Source organism: Leuresthes tenuis, unplaced genomic scaffold, assembly GCF_036924035.1.
Source record: "Leuresthes tenuis unplaced genomic scaffold, fLeuTen1.0.hap1 SCAF_15, whole genome shotgun sequence".
NCBI classification, from domain to species: Eukaryota; Metazoa; Chordata; class Actinopteri; order Atheriniformes; family Atherinopsidae; genus Leuresthes; species Leuresthes tenuis.
In genome coordinates, this window is record NW_027325369.1 from 33,702,413 (window position 1) to 33,722,532 (window position 20,120).

General features: G+C 43.6%; 1 protein-coding gene across 1 annotated transcript; it reads right to left on the minus strand.

The window, feature by feature from the left end:
- Positions 1-8,186: 8,186 nt before the first annotated feature.
- Positions 8,187-10,735, minus strand: LOC140270530 (microsomal glutathione S-transferase 1-like). The gene is made up of 4 exons (XM_072365700.1): positions 10,671-10,735; positions 10,305-10,437; positions 10,097-10,188; positions 8,187-8,454 (listed from the first exon to the last, which is right to left on the minus strand). The coding sequence occupies exons 2-4, from the start codon at positions 10,419-10,421 to the stop codon at positions 8,208-8,210; spliced, it is 456 nt and encodes a 151-aa protein (XP_072221801.1). The 5' UTR covers positions 10,422-10,437; positions 10,671-10,735; the 3' UTR covers positions 8,187-8,207.
- Positions 10,736-20,120: the final 9,385 nt, after the last annotated feature.

The window sequence follows — 20,120 nt, forward strand, 5'->3', positions numbered from 1 at the left end:
CAATTGTTTAATGAGGTTAATGTATCCAAAATACCAACCTTGACCTTGTCTCATCCATCTCAGTAAGACCTCAGAAAATTGTGTCAAATTGTTAAAAAGGGCATAAAAAGATGGAATATGTCGCCTTTAAAGACGGGTTCTGAGCCCTGAGCTCAAACTCAGAGCTGCTTCCAAACAAAAACTGAATGTTCTGAATCCCAATCCAGTCTGAGAGATTCTGGGAACACGCAGTTCCTGTGGGGTGATGGGGAGATCTTTGGGAAAAGGCTGGAGCTTGGCTGTTACAGGCACTGAGGTATTTCCAATTCTTTTTTACACTTCACAGGGAGCTAATGTGGTGAGGCTGATGCAGGGAAAGTGTGATCAGTTCTCTGGCTGCAGCACTTTGGATCAGCTCAAGGAATGAATTATACGCCCAGATAAAAGGCCTGATGGTGGTTTAGCCTGGATGTGATGGATTTATGAACTAGACTTAGAAATATTCTGGAGATGAAAGGTGCTCTAAAGGTGTTTAATATGTGAATTAACAGATGATGCTGGTCCTCTCTGGGGGGCTGGAGGTAATAATCCATGTTTGGATCATTCTGAAGGTTTTTAGGCCGAAGACATTTACCTCAGTAGAAAACTGGCCTGATTTGTAACTTCACTGGTTACTGACCTCAGGTGTCCCTGATAAATAGAGCTGAGTGTCATCAGCATAATGTGTGTCATTCAGTTAGGGTGGACGAGGCGTTATTTACATGAAACAACTGGAATCTGTCAGATAAATAGGACTTAAAGCAGTACCCGTGACCCAGATGATGTGTTCAAGTCTTTGTAGGAAAACATCGACTCTGAGGTCCGACAGAACCGGATCAGAGGCTTTAACTTTAACCAGTGCGGTTTCAGTACTGCGATGAGGCAGAGCTTCAGGGTCAGTGGTTCCCTGGGGGTGGAAGGCGCTCCCTCAGCAGACTCCTCAGAGAACCTCCTCTCTGAAAAGGGTCACCCTGACTTTGGACTGGATGGATGCTCCGGTTTTATACCCAGAAAGTCTCCAAGAGCAGCAAGAAACCATGAGAATGCAGTCAGACACGTTAGCAACTCAACTTTAAAGACCAGTGCAGGTCAAAGATGAGTCCAAGGTTCCTCTCAGTGGAACCAGGAGCCAAAGGAGCTTCATCCAGAGACACTGAGTGGTTGGATGGTGCCTGTCGGAGCTTTTTATGGTTTTACCTGGATTCAAACGGAGAAAATTACAGCTCATCCAAGCTTTTCTCTTCAAGACAGGCTTCTATTTCATATGCTGTTACAGGAAATCAGGTAACGTTCGGTTTGGAGTCCATGTTGACAAATGAGCATGAAATTAAAGATATTATCAGTTCTGAGTTTTATTTACATGGCAACGGTTCACATGAAGAAGCTCTGCATCCAGAAACACTCCAGAGGTAGAAGTGAGAGCCCCTGCTCCGGTTTAAATGATCCAACAGTGTAGTAACAGCGCCGCCCTGGTGGCAGCAGCCTGCTGCAGCGCAGGCTCGGTCTTTTCTTCAGATTCTCTGTGCAGGTGTAACTGACACAACCCTGTTTCATGTGTGATTGCAGATGTTTCTGAGTGATGTCATCAGTCTGACCCAGTTCCAACTGCAGCTGCCGACACATCTCTGTTGGTTCATGAGGTTTAATCTTCATCAAAGATGTTTCCTTCTTTATAAACCTCAAGCATCTTTTATGCAGGGAACCCTTTAAATCTTTGCTGGTTGAGCCTTTCTGGCTCTGAAATCGGCTCCAGACTCATGGGTAACTGCCCTCATTGGTTAGTTTCTGCCCCCCCACCTGTGGGTAATTGTTTGAGCAGGATGTACCTCCACAGATCTGATCTTTGGACCTTTCACAGCTTCAGAGGAACTGCAGAGGCCCGTTCATCCTTTCTGGACTGATGCAGAAGAAGGAGCGACGCTTTATTCGCAGAAGCCATCTTACTTAGTGGAATGTTTTCCACTCCAGATGTGAGGGAGAAACTCTTTGATGTTATGGGGTTTTACCTTTTCCATCTCAGAACCAGCAGGTTGGAACCAGAACACTGCTGCTGTGGATCAGTCAGGGTTTAGAATCGGCTGTAATATTACATCTCAGGGTTTAGAATCGGCTGTAATATTACATCTCAGGGTTTAGAATCAGCTGTAATATTACATCTCAGGGTTTAGAATCGGCTGTAATATTACATCTCAGGGTTTAGAATCAGCTGTAATATTACATCTCAGGGTTTAGAATCAGCTGTAATATTACATCTCAGGGTTTAGAATCGGCTGTAATATTACATCTCAGGGTTTAGAATCGGCTGTAATATTACATCTCAGGGTTTAGAATCGGCTGTAATATTACATCTCAGGGTTTAGAATCGGCTGTAATATTACATCTCAGGGTTTAGAATCAGCTGTAATATTACATCTCAGGGTTTAGGTTTAGAATCAGCTGTAATATTACATCTCAGGGTTTAGAATCAGCTGTAATATTACATCTCAGGGTTTAGAATCAGCTGTAATATTACATCTCAGGGTTTAGAATCAGCTGTAATATTACATCTCGGGGTTTAGAATCAGCTGTAATATTACATCTCAGGGTTTAGAATCAGCTGTAATATTACATCTCAGGGTTTAGAATCAGCTGTAATATTACATCTCAGGGTTTAGAATCAGCTGTAATATTACATCTCAGGGTTTAGAATCAGCTGTAATATTACATCTCAGGGTTTAGAATCAGCTGTAATATTACATCTCAGGGTTTAGAATCAGCTGTAATATTACATCTCGGGGTTTAGAATCAGCTGTAATATTACATCTCAGGGTTTAGAATCAGCTGTAATATTACATCTCAGGGTTTAGAATCAGCTGTAATATTACATCTCAGGGTTTAGAATCAGCTGTAATATTACATCTCAGGGTTTAGAATCAGCTGTAATATTACATCTCAGGGTTTAGAATCTGCTGTAATATTACATCTCAGGGTTTAGAATCAGCTGTAATATTACATCTCAGGGTTTAGAATCAGCTGTAATATTACATCTCAGGGTTTAGAATCAGCTGTAATATTACATCTCGGGGTTTAGAATCAGCTGTAATATTACACCTCGGGGTTTAGAATCGGCTGTAATATTACATCTCGGGGTTTAGAATCGGCTGTAATATTACATCTCGGGGTTTAGAATCGGCTGTAATATTACATCTCAGGGTTTAGAATCGGCTGTAATATTACATCTCGGGGTTTAGAATCGGCTGTAATATTACATCTCGGGGTTTAGAATCGGCTGTAATATTACATCTCAGGGTTTAGAATCAGCTGTAATATTACATCTCAGGGTTTAGAATCGGCTGTAATATTACATCTCGGGGTTTAGAATCGGCTGTAATATTACATCTCAGGGTTTAGAATCAGCTGTAATATTACATCTCAGGGTTTAGAATCAGCTGTAATATTACATCTCAGGGTTTAGAATCAGCTGTAATATTACATCTCAGGGTTTAGGTTTAGAATCAGCTGTAATATTACATCTCAGGGTTTAGAATCAGCTGTAATATTACATCTCAGGGTTTAGAATCAGCTGTAATATTACATCTCAGGGTTTAGAATCAGCTGTAATATTACATCTCGGGGTTTAGAATCAGCTGTAATATTACATCTCAGGGTTTAGAATCGGCTGTAATATTACATCTCGGGGTTTAGAATCGGCTGTAATATTACATCTCAGGGTTTAGAATCAGCTGTAATATTACATCTCAGGGTTTAGAATCAGCTGTAATATTACATCTCAGGGTTTAGAATCGGCTGTAATATTACATCTCAGGGTTTAGAATCAGCTGTAATATTACATCTCGGGGTTTAGAATCAGCTGTAATATTACATCTCAGGGTTTAGAATCGGCTGTAATATTACATCTCAGGGTTTAGAATCGGCTGTAATATTACATCTCAGGGTTTAGAATCAGCTGTAATATTACATCTCAGGGTTTAGAATCAGCTGTAATATTACATCTCAGGGTTTAGGTTTAGAATCGGCTGTAATATTACATCTCAGGGTTTAGAATCGGCTGTAATATTACATCTCAGGGTTTAGAATCAGCTGTAATATTACATCTCAGGGTTTAGAATCAGCTGTAATATTACATCTCAGGGTTTAGAATCTGCTGTAATATTACATCTCAGGGTTTAGGTTTAGAATCAGCTGTAATATTACATCTCAGGGTTTAGAATCAGCTGTAATATTACATCTCGGGGTTTAGAATCGGCTGTAATATTACATCTCGGGGTTTAGAATCGGCTGTAATATTACATCTCAGGGTTTAGAATCGGCTGTAATATTACATCTCAGGGTTTAGAATCGGCTGTAATATTACATCTCAGGGTTTAGAATCAGCTGTAATATTACATCTCAGGGTTTAGAATCAGCTGTAATATTACATCTCAGGGTTTAGAATCGGCTGTAATATTACATCTCAGGGTTTAGAATCAGCTGTAATATTACACCCACTCCTCTCATAATGAGTGGAACCTCCTCATTCTGGGGGGGGTTCCCGGAGGGTCTGCTCCCGGGACAGTTGGGGTCCATGAGATCGGTATCTGGGGAGCACCTCGGACCTCCCTGTTGGACTGTGTGGTGACCTGCCCAAAGGCAGGGAGAGAATTCAATGAGAACATTAAGTTTAGTAATAATGGAGTCGGTATAGTTTAATTCCTGGGTCCATATTTTATCTGCTAACATTAAAGGGTCAGTATCTCCAACAGGCTTCTGTGTTGTAATTTATTTATTCTGCTCGGGGCTTGGCTGAGGTGATTACTCCGGCTGAGCTGAGCAGGAGTTTAAGCTTGAAAATGTGTTTTAATGGCTCATTTCATCATGTTCTGTCATGAAGTAGAAGATTCTGTAAGGACTTCCCAACTCTTCCTGTGTTTTCAGCCCTGAAGCCTCAGCAGCAGTTTTTCTGGGGCTCATTAGAACGGGGGAGGGCCTGACGGTGGTTTTAATGTTGTGGCTGAAGACATCTGATTCTGAATGAGCAGATTCATAAATCCAGTTTCATGCAGGAAGCCTCGGCTGAAGCTGTGCTGCAACAGAGTCCGTTTCATGGATTCCAGCCTGTGACTTTGATGAATCGCCTGTACTTACCTGTTCCTTACAGGACCAAATGGACCATAATCAAGATGAATGTGGCTGGCCGGCTCAATTACATCCGTATGGCTCGGGGCTTCTGAAGGCTCCCGTGTTTCAGCTCAATCAGATCAATAAGTTATTTATTGTTGCCTAAATCCCCCCGATGCTGACCAACTGAGAGAGCCGGGCTAATAATTGAGTTTCCCTGTAATCACGAAGGGTTTGACGGGTAAATGAAGTTTTAATGTGAAAACTAACTGTACTGATGGTCAGAGTTCCTTATCGCTTCAGTTCTATAAAGATGTTTTGTCTGTTTTTACTGATAAAGGAAAATATATAACAGAACTCTTCTGGAACAAAGTCTTTCTAACTTTACTGACAAAAGATCACAAAACCACGGCTGCAGCCTGACAGCAGATAGCAGGAAGCTCGAGGCTGGATGCAGATAGTCAGAAGCAGCAGGAACTGGGGGAGGGTGGAGCACCAGGACTCCTCACACCAGGCCTAACTCTCTGAACCGGGCCCAGGAGTTCTGCAGCGGTTCTCTGGGGTCAGAGGTTTCTGCTGGTGCTCACCAGGCTTGCATGAGTCCCCCCTGACCCTAACCCACGCTCTCTTTCACAAACACACAGTCGACACCCTGGAGAAGTTAATGTAACCAAAGGTGACCAGATTCCTGGGGGGGGCAGTTCACACTAAATAAATAAGTTAATAAAACATACCATTTATCGCGGCCGCTGGCCTCCTTTTCTTTCCTTTTAGATTGTGGTTGTTGCTGCTTTTATACTTTATATAACGTCTCTGGCGATGCGTTAAATGGCTGCTGTAATAACTGGAGTTACTTTGACTCTGCGAGCATTTCCCCCCCCATTCAGTGTCAAAATCGGGGACGTTTTCGGGGACAGGTCATCCAAAACAGGGACTGTCCCCGGAAATCAGGGACGTCTGGTCAACTTAAAGGGGAACTCCGGTGTTTTTAAACCTTATTTCTGGCATGAAATACGTTCATCTACTCACTGAGAACAGTTTGGTGAAAGTCGGCGTCCTTCGGAAGATATTTAGATAACTGGAGATCCATATAACGGACTGAACGGGGCTTAGAGGATGCAGCCTCTAAATAAGGCATTATCTGCCTTTATTTCACCAATACTTTAAGAAGAATGAATGAATGAACGTGTGCTATAGCTCTGTTAGCTGTTAGCTCTGTTAGCTCATAGCTGCTGTTAGCTCATAGCTGCTGTTAGCTCATAGCTCTGTTAGCTCAAAGCTGCTGTTAGCTCATAGCTGCTGTTAGCTCATAGCTCTGTTAGCTCATAGCTGCTGTTAGCTCATAGCTGCTGTTAGCTCATAGCTGCTGTTAGCTCATAGCTGCTGTTAGCTCATAGCTCTGTTAGCTCATAGCTGCTGTTATGTGGCTACTTGCAGCTATAGGAGAGCTAACGGAGGGATTTCTACACAGGCACTCTACTGGGACCACTTCATCCACACGCCCCCCTGCAGCACAGCTCATTCACTCCGGTAAGAACGTCCATCTTACTCAAAATCTGATAAATATCCTGCCATGTTGCACAAAGCTATCAGCAGCAAACTCTGTGTGAAGTTAGCCGACTGTCACAGAGCACGGAGTGAATAAGCTGTGCTGCAGGGGGGCGTGTGGATGAAGTGGTCCCAGTAGAGTGCCTGTGTAGAAATGTAGAAAGGAGTTTTACACTTCAGACGCCCTGATATATGCTCCCAGGAACAGGAAGAAGGAGTTTTACACCTGCTGGTGACCTCAGACGCCCTGATATCTGCTCCCAGGAGCAGGAAGAAGGAGTTTTGCACAATATGCACGCTTTAAGATAGGATTGTTGAACTGATAATGATACCAACAATTTAAATGAAAGGTGCTGATCTTTATTCTGATGCCAATCATTTAGGATGAAGCACAGCCACATGGCTCCCAACCTGAGGGAAAGCTCCATGAGAAAGTTAGAAGCTGAGCATAGAAATGTCATCACACATGGGACATAAATGCTGTAGACACTGTGGAAATATGTAGAATTACACTAAAACAGTGACTTTCTGTCTTCATAAAGACATTTGAAACATTCTTTGTGATATTTAATAGATTTTGAGCCAAATCCAAAAGAGCCAGGAAGGAAAAAGATGGAGATTTCCCCTTTTTTCAGGCTACAGCAGCAGCACCTTCTGTGCACCTTCTGTGCACGTTGGTGCACGTCCCACCTGACAGCGACTGCACTTCCTGAGAGAAACTGCAAACTGCAGAGCAGGTGATTAATTTTTCATTCATCGTATTCCTGCAGAAACCTCCACTGAGCAGGATGTAAAGTGGATAATTCCTCGCTGCCGCTACATTAGAGAAGCTGTGAAAATGTTCTCATCAGAGGAGAATCAACGCTCCCCGAACCCACATTTCAGAGGAAGTTCAGATGATGAGTGACCGCCACAGAGCACTTCAGCTCCCAACATGAAACCGGTTAAACTCGGTTAATCATTTCATATCAAGTCAAACGGCCTTTAAATAAGCAGTGTGTGCACAGTTCAGGGTTTACTCTCTGAAACAGTCTGTGAGCAGCACAAAGCAGGCCAAAGTCCAGCCAAACACGACCGACTGGAATTTCAGCCGCTGCTGCACCTTTTCATTCACAGACAGCGACATCCCGACCACACAGAGCATCACAGACAGCGACATCCCGACCACACAGAGGAGCATCACAGACAGCGACATCCCGACCACACAGAGCATCACAGACAGCGACATCCCGACCACACAGAGCATCACAGACAGCGACATCCCGACCACACAGAGCATCACAGACAGCAACATCCCGACCACACAGAGCATCACAGACAGCGACATCCCGACCACACAGAGCATCACAGACAGCGACATCCCGACCACACAGAGCATCACAGACAGCGACATCCCGACCACACAGAGCATCACAGACAGCGACATCCCGACCACACAGAGCATCACAGACAGCGACATCCCGACCACACAGAGCATCACAGACAGCCTGAAGCAATGATCAGTTTATTAACAGGGTTCACACACAGACAGCAGAAAACAGCCTCTACAGGATGAGGACTGAGCTGAGCACGTTGTACGCCATGGAGAGGGTGGCCAGCATGCCCCCCAGGTAGGACAGCGCCCTGCTGGGCTGAGGCAGCTTTCCCACGTACGCCACGGTGTGGAAGAGGCGGGAGGCGGTGAAGACCCGGAAGTGAAGGAGGGCGGCGGAAAGCTCCGGTCCGGTCAGAGCGTAAAGCAGGCCGACCATCACGAAGGGAACGATGTTCTCCAGGTCGTTACGGTGACACCTGAGGGGGAAAAACACGTCATGTGACCAGCTGAACCCGTCATCTGCAGCACCGGAGGAACCAGAAAATCCACAGTTACAGCCACGAAACTCTGTGGTTCTGACTCCAGCTGCTTATCGGACCAAGAGCTCTGGGCAAGCGTTTTCTTTAGAGCATGAAAGTGGTTCTGTGAGACCGGTTCAGCCTGAGGTGGAAGCATCCAACACAAGCTGAGCAGCTTCAGGGCACCGAGGTGTGCAGACGTTTATATCAGAGAGACAGAAAGCACCTGTTACCAAGGAAATGAACCTAAGATTTATGGTTTTTATCAACTGAAACATGCTCAGAAACGCCCTCCATGCCCTGGACTCTGCTGCAGCCCCAGACCATCACAGACGCTGCTTTAAACCTTCCTCTGAGAACAGCTGGATGCTCTTTCTCAGCAGTTTTTCCCAGAAGCAGCTGAAACGTGGACTCATCTGCCCACAGAACACGTGTCCACTGTCTTTCTGTCCCTCTGAGATGAGCTGGAGTCCAGAGAACTGGGCCGTGGTTCTGCTCAGAGCTGATATATGGCTTCCTCCTGGTGTGATGCAGCTTCAGCTCACATTTCTGGATGCAGCCGTGGACTGTGTTGAGTGGAAATGCTTTTCCCAGCTCCTCCTGAGCCCATGTGGCTGTATGGATCATGGTGGCCTGACGGTTTCTCCTGCAGTGCTGCCTGAGGGCTCCGAGCTCATCCAGCAGGGCTTTCTGACCTTGGCCTTTCCACACTGAGGTTTCCCCAGACTCCCTGAATCTGTTCCCAATATTCTGCTCTGTAGATGCTGAAAGACCAAAGTTCTTTCCAGTCTGACTCTGAGGAATATTTCCTGAACTTATTGATGATTCTCTGATGGAGTTTGGCCCAAAGCGGTGAGCCACGACCCATCCTTGTTGGAGAGGCTGAACCTTTGGTGGAAGCTGCTTTTATACCCAATCCTGACACCCTCACCTGTCAGCAGGTAACCTGCTGGTTGGAGAAGCTCCAGAAGCTGTAGCTGTAGATTCTATAAACTTTCTGTCTTTCTTTGGCTCCAGAACAGCTTTCACTGAGTGTTTCTGCTTCAGATTCTACTTTTGGTTCTTAAATAAAGGTTAAAACTCATCAACTTTTTACTGCTGATATATGCAATATACATGTTATATGTATATATAACAGCTGATATATGGCTTCCAACAGAACTTTTGGTTCTGTGAAGACTCTGAAAATCGTTTCTTTGGACTTTGTTAAACAAAGTGGTTGAAACAGATGAACTGATTTAAGTTGAACTTGAGGAAAAACAGGAGTTTCTGTACAAAAAGACTCTTATCTGGACACAGAAGGCTGTAACACTCACATTAAAGGGGGGGGCGTTAAAACACCTGAACCTCTGAGCAGTCGGAGGGGAAACCAGTCCAGCTGCCCTCTGCCTCAGAGAGCTGATAAGAATCTGCAGTTTTACTGAGGAGATAAAACCTTTCTCGCAGCATTCCTGCTGGGGAACATTTCTTTAAGCCGCCTGTTCAGACGCCGGCTGAAGTGCAGATTAGAAGGTTTGCTGCATCCGTGAAGAATGTGGTGGATGCCATAAATCCTGCAGAAAATGTATCAAACGTCTGTTTTTTTAACACATCGTCTCACCTTCGAACTCGCTCCACATCTGGATGAGCTCTCAGCAGCTTCTTCTTCTCCTCTGCAGACTTTCTGGCAACATCTTCCTCATTGGCAAAAGACTAAAAAGGAGAGACTTTGCTTCAGCTGCTGTCCACACACCTCAGGTCCTCCTCCTTCCTCTCAGACCAACAGGGGTCCTGTGGATCTGAAGGCTGGACGTGCTGCTGTTACTCACCCCTCTGGTGAAACGGAAGTAAGCAGTCATGGGCCCCATCAGTATCATCTTCAGGATGACTATGGCAGCGTGGGTGGTGAAAGCCATGAATACCTGGTCCTCCATCAGCTGGGCCATCTTTGCTGATCCACAACTGAACCACAGGAAGGGGAGAAGCACTTTAACCTGCAGCTTCTGATGCTCAAAACTCACATTAAAGCCGTCATATTGTATTATTTAAAGAGTATAAAGCATTAAAAGTGAGTTTAGATCCAGTGTTTAAACCAGCAGTCAAACCAGTTCAATTCTTTCCTGTTAGAACATCATAAAGCAGTTTTAACTGAACACAACACAGCAAAAAAGTGACAGTGTGGCAGCTATGCTTACCTCGTGGTGACTCAGCAGAAGTGGAACAAGTCTGGAAGTGTTGCATAAGGACACATCCCAGATAACTGAGGGGGTGGGACAAAGCCAGCTTCCTGTTTGTGCTGCGCTCCTCTGAATGAGCTGAGTTCATATTCAGAGCAGCAAAAATAACGGCAGATTCAGCATGGAAATAATGTCTCGGGGCTAAAAGACATAAATGTTTGATTGTTTGAACCTTATCCACACAACTGCAGGTTGTCTGAGTTACAGAACGGAACCGTTCAGCTAGAAAGCTTCAGCTAACAAAGTAATGTGGGAACAATCATGTTCATCTTTCAGGAAGGAGCAGCAGTAACTCCTTAGAAGTTGGTGCACGTCATCTTCATTAGCTAAGCTGTTAGCGTTAGCTTCAGCTAACAAAGTAATGTGGGAACAATAATGTTCATCTTTCAGAAAGGAACAGCTGTAACTCCTTAGAAGTTGGTGTCATCTTCATTAGCTAAGCTGTTAGCGTTAGCTTCAGCTACCAAAGTAATGTGGGAACAATAATGTTCATCTTTCAGAAAGGAACAGCAGTAACTCCTTAGAAGTTGGTGTACGTCATCTTCATTAGCTAAGCTGTTAGCGTTAGCTTCAGCTAACAAAGTAATGTGGGAACAATAATGTTCATCTTTCAGAAAGGAACAGCAGTAACTCCTTAGAAGTTGGTGTACGTCATCTTCATTAGCTAAGCTGTTAGCGTTAGCTTCAGCTAACAAAGTAATGTGGGAACAATAATGTTCATCTTTCAGAAAGGAACAGCAGTAACTCCTTAGAAGTTGGTGTTCGTCATCTTCATTAGCTAAGCTGTTAGCGTTAGCTTCAGCTAACAAAGTAATGTGGGAACAATAATGTTCATCTTTCAGAAAGGAACAGCAGGAACTCCTTAGAAGTTGGTGTACGTCATCTTCATTAGCTAAGCTGTTAGCGTTAGCTTCAGCTAACAAAGTAATGTGGGAACAATAATGTTCATCTTTCAGAAAGGAACAGCAATAACTCCTTAGAAGTTGGTGTTCGTCATCTTCATTAGCTAAGCTGTTAGCGTTAGCTTCAGCTAACAAAGTAATGTGGGAACAATAATGTTCATCTTTCAGAAAGGAACAGCAGTAACTCCTTAGAAGTTGGTGTATGTCATCTTCATTTGCTAAGCTGTTAGCGTTAGCTTTAGCTAACAAAGTAATGTGGGAACAATAATGTTCATCTTTCAGAAAGGAACAGCAGTAACTCCTTAGAAGTTGGTGTACGTCATCTTCATTAGCTAAGCTGTTAGCGTTAGCTTCAGCTAACAAAGTAATGTGGGAACAATAATGTTCATCTTTCAGAAAGGAACAGCAGTAACTCCTTAGAAGTTGGTGTTCGTCATCTTCATTAGCTAAGCTGTTAGCGTTAGCTTCAGCTAACAAAGTAATGTGGGAACAATAATGTTCATCTTTCAGAAAGGAGCAGCAGTAACTCCTTAGAAGTTGGTGTTCGTCATCTTCATTAGCTAAGCTGTTAGCGTTAGCTTCAGCTAACAAAGTAATGTGGGAACAATAATGTTCATCTTTCAGAAAGGAAAAGCAGTAACTCCTTAGAAGTTGGTGTTCGTCATCTTCATTAGCTAAGCTGTTAGCGTTAGCTTCAGCTAACAAAGTAATGTGGGAACAATAATGTTCATCTTTCAGAAAGGAGCAGCAGTAACTCCTTAGAAGTTGGCGTACCTCATCTTCATTAGCTAAGCTGTTAGCGTTAGCTTCAGCTAACAAAGTAATGTGGGAACAATAATGTTCATCTTTCAGAAAGGAGCAGCAGTAACTCCTTAGAAGTTGGTGTACGTCATCTTCATTAGCTAAGCTGTTAGCGTTAGCTTCAGCTAACAAAGTAATGTGGGAACAATAATGTTCATCTTTCAGAAAGGAGCAGCAGTAACTCCTTAGAAGTTGGTGTACGTCATCTTCATTAGCTAAGCTGTTAGCGTTAGCTTCAGCTAACAAAGTAATGTGGGAACAATAATGTTCATCTTTCAGAAAGGAACAGCAGTAACTCCTTAGAAGTTGGTGTTCGTCATCTTCATTAGCTAAGCTGTTAGCGTTAGCTTCAGCTAACAAAGTAATGTGGGAACAATAATGTTCATCTTTCAGAAAGGAACAGCAGGAACTCCTTAGAAGTTGGTGTACGTCATCTTCATTAGCTAAGCTGTTAGCGTTAGCTTCAGCTAACAAAGTAATGTGGGAACAATAATGTTCATCTTTCAGAAAGGAACAGCAATAACTCCTTAGAAGTTGGTGTTCGTCATCTTCATTAGCTAAGCTGTTAGCGTTAGCTTCAGCTAACAAAGTAATGTGGGAACAATAATGTTCATCTTTCAGAAAGGAACAGCAGTAACTCCTTAGAAGTTGGTGTATGTCATCTTCATTTGCTAAGCTGTTAGCGTTAGCTTCAGCTAACAAAGTAATGTGGGAACAATAATGTTCATCTTTCAGAAAGGAACAGCAGTAACTCCTTAGAAGTTGGTGTACGTCATCTTCATTAGCTAAGCTGTTAGCGTTAGCTTCAGCTAACAAAGTAATGTGGGAACAATAATGTTCATCTTTCAGAAAGGAACAGCAGTAACTCCTTAGAAGTTGGTGTTCGTCATCTTCATTAGCTAAGCTGTTAGCGTTAGCTTCAGCTAACAAAGTAATGTGGGAACAATAATGTTCATCTTTCAGAAAGGAAAAGCAGTAACTCCTTAGAAGTTGGTGTTCGTCATCTTCATTAGCTAAGCTGTTAGCGTTAGCTTCAGCTAACAAAGTAATGTGGGAACAATAATGTTCATCTTTCAGAAAGGAAAAGCAGTAACTCCTTAGAAGTTGGTGTTCGTCATCTTCATTAGCTAAGCTGTTAGCGTTAGCTTCAGCTAACAAAGTAATGTGGGAACAATAATGTTCATCTTTCAGAAAGGAGCAGCAGTAACTCCTTAGAAGTTGGTGTACGTCATCTTCATTAGCTAAGCTGTTAGCGTTAGCTGCTGCTAACAAAGTAATGTGGGAACAATAATGTTCATCTTTCAGAAAGGAACAGCAGTAACTCCTTAGAAGTTGGTGTACGTCATCTTCATTAGCTAAGCTGTTAGCGTTAGCTTCAGCTAACAAAGTAATGTGGGAACAATAATGTTCATCTTTCAGAAAGGAGCAGCAGTAACTCCTTAGAAGTTGGTGTACGTCATCTTCATTAGCTAAGCTGTTAGCGTTAGCTTCAGCTAACAAAGTAATGTGGGAACAATAATGTTCATCTTTCAGAAAGGAGCAGCAGTAACTCCTTAGACGTTGGTGTACGTCATCTTCATTAGCTAAGCTGTTAGCTTTAGCTTCAGCTAAAGGAGGAAATAAATCAGTAAATAATCCATGAGGAGTTATTTCTCAGATACTTGTGATTGGGCGGGGCTCAGAGGAGGTGGAGTCAACTTAAGGAGTGACGTACTTTAGAAATGAAGCTCAGAACCGTGATGCTAACAGAACCTCCGGGCTAACCTTCAGCCCTGGCCAGAAGCAGTGATTAACCCACAGTTAATCACTGGACAGGCTGCAGCTCCTCCGAGGACTAAACTTGGTGTTCAGGACACAGTCCCAAACAGCCTGTCGGCGTGCAGGCGCCACAGAGGCCTCGGCCCTGTGGCTGATGTCCACGCCTTCATTGGTCTGACCTTGCGTGCCTCAGCCCGGGTTGAGCTGCTGACTCCTCAGTGGAAATAGATTATCACCAGAGAGGGTCTGTTAGCAGATGATGAATGAATGTGAGGCTGGGGTCTCGGAGGTCTTCGACCCCTCAGAGCAGGTGTTGTCCTGCTGTTTTAGGATGGGGGGAGTTTCTGTGGCCAAACACAGGTCAGATAAATGTGTGATGTGGGCCTCGATGTGACCTTTGTACGCAGCCATCGCAGGAGGAGGAAACTTTAATACCACGGCTTACAGAGACACAGCAGCATGGATCTGTTGTTTCTGACTCCTGTAGCTCCTGTGGTCGGGTTTTAATCAGTGGTGGGGTTTGTTTAAGTAAGTTTAGGTAGCTTTTATGTTGTTGTGTAGTTGTTTTATCTGCCTGCAGGAACGGATGAAGTCGCCTGAGCTGACCTCCTTCCTCTGAGGCAGCGCCTCCTCCTAGCCCCGGGCTGTAGTTTCATCAGAAGCTGGCTTCCTCGCTGCTGCTCAGCCGACGGAGCTTTAACGGTACACCTGCTGCCAGATGGTTGCCTCCATTACCTCCACACTCCTGCAGCACCAGAGGTGCTTCCCTGACAGCGAGCTGCAGCCCCGGAACGAGGCCGTGGAGACTCCAGGACCCAGACCATCCATCACACGGCGTCCTGCTCGTGTCTTCGGTGGCGAGGACGCAGCCCGTTGTCACGGCTGGATTTAACAACCGGCGCCTCAGTGTCCCCATGCAGAGGGGACGGTCTGCTTATAACTCGGCTCCCTCTCAGGGCTTTATTACCAGCAGGCTGACACCATCACAGGGGGGGGGGTGACAGCACAGTTTGGATTGGTTAAGGAGGGCACGGCCCGGTTTATCCTGAGGAGAAGGTAACTTTCAGTAAGAATTAACCTTTTCTTTTTCAAAACAACCAAAAATAAGAAGTTGACTCAAAGAATGAATAAATGTTGATGATCAACAGTTAAACTGAAAGATTCAGCTGCAGTCATACCTCAGTTTTATATCAGTTTAGCACCTGATCTCTGAACATTTACGCATTAAACAGCTCAATCTTATATCTGGTTTTAAGATTTACAGAAATACAGTGTATTAGTGAATTATCTGTTATCTTTAAAGACATAAAGCTGAAACTTCTCATTGATCCAAAGTCAAAACTTCATGGTTTGAAAATGAATTTCTTTTAAGGTTTGGACAAAGCGTCACTTTGAGATGATTTTCTGAACAGAACGGACAGACTGAGCAGTGCAGAGACGCTTATCTTTAAGACTTAAAGCGCCGTTATAGTAGTCTGTTCTGTCTTTAAAGGGGACGTATTATGCAAAAATCACTTTTCCAGCTCTTCTACTCTAATATATTTGCATTTGAGTGCATACAAATGTACAGTTTCCTTCATCGCAGCGAAGAACAACTGAACAACAAGAAGAAGAACAACAAAGCAGAATGTTGAATTTTAGAGCTCAGCGTGAAAGTTGCTCAGTTGGCTGCATGAGCAGCACGACCCTGCGTAACACCCCAGTCTCGTATTTTTTCACATGGCACCATTAGCTTAGTGCTAAAACACTTTAGCTTAGAGCTAAAACACTTTAGCTTAGAGCTAAAACACATTAACTTAGCGCTAAAACACTTTAGCTTAGCGCTAAAACACTTTAGCTTAGAGCTAAAACACTTAAGCTTAGAGCTAAAACACATTAGCTTAGCGCTAAAACACATTAGCTTAGCGCTAAAACACTTTAGCTTAGCGCTAAAACACTTTAGCTTAGCGCTAAAACACTTTAGCTTAGAGCTAAAACACATTAACTTAGCGCTAAAACACTTTAGCTTAGCGCTAAAACACTTTAGCTTAGAGCTAAAACACTTTAGCTTAGAGCTAAAACACATTAACTTAGCGCTAAAACACTTTAGCTTAGCGCTAAAACACTTAAGCTTAGAGCTAAAACACTTTAGCTTAGAGCTAAAACACATTAGCTTAGAGCTAAAACACATTAGCTTAGCGCTAAAACACATTAGCTTAGCGCTAAAACACTTTAGCTTAGCGCTAAAACACTTTAGCTTAGAGCTAAAACACATTAACTTAGCGCTAAAACACTTTAGCTTGGCGCTAAAACACTTTAGCTTAGAGCTAAAACACTTTAGCTTAGAGCTAAAACACATTAACTTAGCGCTAAAACACTTTAGCTTAGCGCTAAAACACTTTAGCTTAGAGCTAAAACACTTTAGCTTAGAGCTAAAACACATTAGCTTAGCGCTAAAACACATTAGCTTAGCGCTAAAACACATTAGCTTAGCGCTAAAACACTTTAGCTTAGCGCTAAAACACTTTAGCTTAGAGCTAAAACACATTAACTTAGCGCTAAAACACTTTAGCTTAGAGCTAAAACACTTTACATGAAGTAAACATGTCTGTCCTCGGGTCTCTTACTTCTTCTGGGGCCTCTTCATTCTCAGTCTGAGTCGGGCTCAAACATACATGGTTGCAGCGGTGTGTGGGCAGCCTTGACCGGCGCTCGTGCTCAACATAGCAACCTGACGCCGAGGTCGGGGGCGGACTGAGCGGCAGCGACACGAAACGGAAAGTGCTACAGTCGGTGTACAGAGAGGCTGCTGTGCTTTAGCCGTGAGGAACCAAATGATTTCACAGACGTGTCATTAAGCTTTCTGGGACCTGGTGAACTGGTGGAAAAGGGCTGTAATGGTTCTTTAAACAATTTGAGTTGTTAAAAGGTTTCTGACAATAACTTTTTGGGAAATGATTCGCCTGTAAGGGGCAGAGAAGCTGCAAAGTGATTCTAATGACACTCGGGTTGGGTTATGGTTAAGTTATTAAGTTATATTAAACTGACTGACGGATTAAGCAGGTACAGAGGCAGATGAATGCATTTAAATTGATGCACAACATGTGTGAAGCAGGGCTGTAGCCATCATTTCAGAGGTGAGGGGGCTGAATGATGGTGGCAAAGGAACCAAACCCATCAATGAGAAAGAAGCGGGTAAAGATGGACTCCTGTGTGTTGGAATTAATCTGAGGTCCACCTTCTATAGATTCTGTGTTTAATCTGTAAGTTTAACTGCTGCTGCCTCCTTCTTCTGACCCAGAGAGCTGCCTGCTCTGTTAAATATGTGCAAAGCGAATCCATTACAGTGGATCTATTTCCAACATGACGCTGGCATGCTAGCTAATTATCTCGCCTTCCTAACAATAGCTAGTTTGCTTGTTAACGAGTCAAATTGGTTCTAATTAATCTGACATCATGTAGCTAATGTTATTAACAACAGTGCAGCTTAGATGGGCCGATTGCATCGATTCTTTTCTGAATATATTAACATGCGATTAGCAGCTCACGTCCACCGGTGTCTGCACAACGCTGCGTTCAAGGCAACTCGGAAAAACAAGCTCTAACTTTATGGTATGAGGAATTCCCTCATTCTGCCTCCCTCTGCCCTGCTGTCGTCAGTTTGTGGGCATTAATGATGTCACGGTCAGAAGTTTGAGCTCAGACACACTCTGAGGATCTGGGAGGGAATCTGGGCTCACTCAGCTCGCCCCAAACTCTGAACAGCAACACTTCAGGACAGCTCAAATGTCAGATTAACAGTTTTATTTGGTGTTCTGTGGTGGAAGATTAAAGAACAAATAATTGGAATGAAGTTGATGAATGAGATGAGAATAAGTTTGGTGGTGAGACTCGAGTCGGACGTGATGAATGATGTTAAAGCCCGGAGTCCTGGTCCTGGTCATCGGCTGAGGTTCATCCAGAACTCAGCTGCTCGAGTCCTCACTAAGACCAAAGAAGTGGAGCACATCAGTCCAGCTGTGAGGTCTTTACACCGGCTGCCGGTCCATCAGAGGATAGACTTTAAAGTTCTGCTGCTGGTCTATAAAGCTCTGAATGGTCCAAAATACATCAGTGACCTCCTGACCCACTATGAACCTCCCAGACCCCTCAGGTCATCTGGATCCGGTTCTTTATCAGTTCCCAGAGTCAGAACCAGACCTGGAGGAGCTGCATTCAGCTTCTATGCTCCACATGTCTGGAACAAACTCCCAGAAAGCCTCAGATCAGCTGAAACTCTCAGGATTTAAGTCCAGGTTGAAGAAACATCTATTTTCAGCTGCATTTGAATAAGCTTGAGTTTCAAAACGGAATCAGAGTTTAACTCCTGATTTTATCTTTCATATATATAATTTTTTCTGATTTTATCTATTGTTCCTATTTCTTTCTTTTGTTTAAATTTTAAATCCTGCTTTTTATTTCTTCTGTTTTAATGTCTCTGTAAAGCACTTTGAATCACCTTGTTGTTGAATTGTTCTATTCAAATAAACTTGCCTTACTTTGGGCTGAAGGAACAGTTGGAGTGGGGAGGAGCTACATGATCTCAGAGGAGACGAAGTGAGAAGGAAAAGAAACTGATTGGCTGGGAGAGAAAGGAAGCAGGAAGACTATTGGATCAAAGTAGTGACATCATAGTTAAAGGTTTTGACACCAAGAGGTAAGAAAAGTGAATAAAACATCAGATCTCCCTTAATGAACTTTTGCTAAAGCCTCATCTCAAACTTCATATTTCAGTTTAGACGTCTCTTCAGCAAAGATTTGTGCTCTGATTGGATGAAATCATCTGATAATCAGTTCTGCTGTCTGTCACCTTCATGTCTGCGGTTTCCTCAGCAGCTCAGGTCATGCAACTGTTTTGCTGTTGAATTGGGATTTAAGAGAAATGAATCTGTCTGCCTGCTGGAGCTGATAACCCTAACCCTGATGACAGATCATCCTCTGAGTGCTTTAAATCTGAAATTAGATGCAAGTCCCTCATGAAAACTCCACTTTTCCACAGATAATACAGACTTGAGTCATTAACATTTTCTTTATGAGCTGGGCTGAGCCCCTGCTGATAGTTTTTTTTCTCCTCCAGCATCTGCAGACGGGCCTCAGGAGCCAACTCCCAGGCAAATGAGAAATGGAAGTAATTAAGTGTGAGGTGGAGGCAGGGCGGAGAAAATGAGGAAGGGAAGGTATGAAGTGGAGCATCAGCAGAGACACAGAGGAGCCATCAGTGCTGACAGATCTCAGTAAGGTCCAGTTCATTTAATTCAGCACCCTCATTACCTGCTCAGGCCCTCACAGGTGTGGAGCCATTAAAAGTGTGAAGCTGGAAACTCTGAGGACACTGCAGCCCTCAGAGTGAAGCAGCCACATTATACCACCTTTTACCATTCAAAGATGTTTTAAAAACGGATCATTATGAACTCTGCAACAACTAAAACAAATGCTAAATGTTTTAAATGCAGCCCGTTTACTGCGATAAAGGCTGGTGTCAACATGGGCTCATATGGATGTTAATTATGATGTTTCAGGTGGTGTGTACCTGGTAGAAGTCAAATAACGGCAAATTAGAACTGTTGTCCATGTGAATCGCATCCACAGCTCGATCAAAGGTCCGGTGCGTGTCAGGCAGATGGAAACGACCTTCAGATTAATGTTGATGTTGGTTAGGACCATAAATCAGCCTGTTCTTTAGATGCTGAGTTTAACTGTTCTCCTGCTGTTCTCATGTTCACACATTCGTGTCCACATCAGTCTGTTAAAGGAACCACGTTCATTCATTCAGACATCAGCCAGTTCTCCTGATGTTCTTCATCATTCAGGCGTGACGGAGAACCATGCGAGATAAGTACTCACAGTTTTCTCACAACGTGTCGGTTCACCATAATAACTCAGACCAGGTATCAGGCATGCAGTGGTTGTGTTAAACTCAATCCTTCTA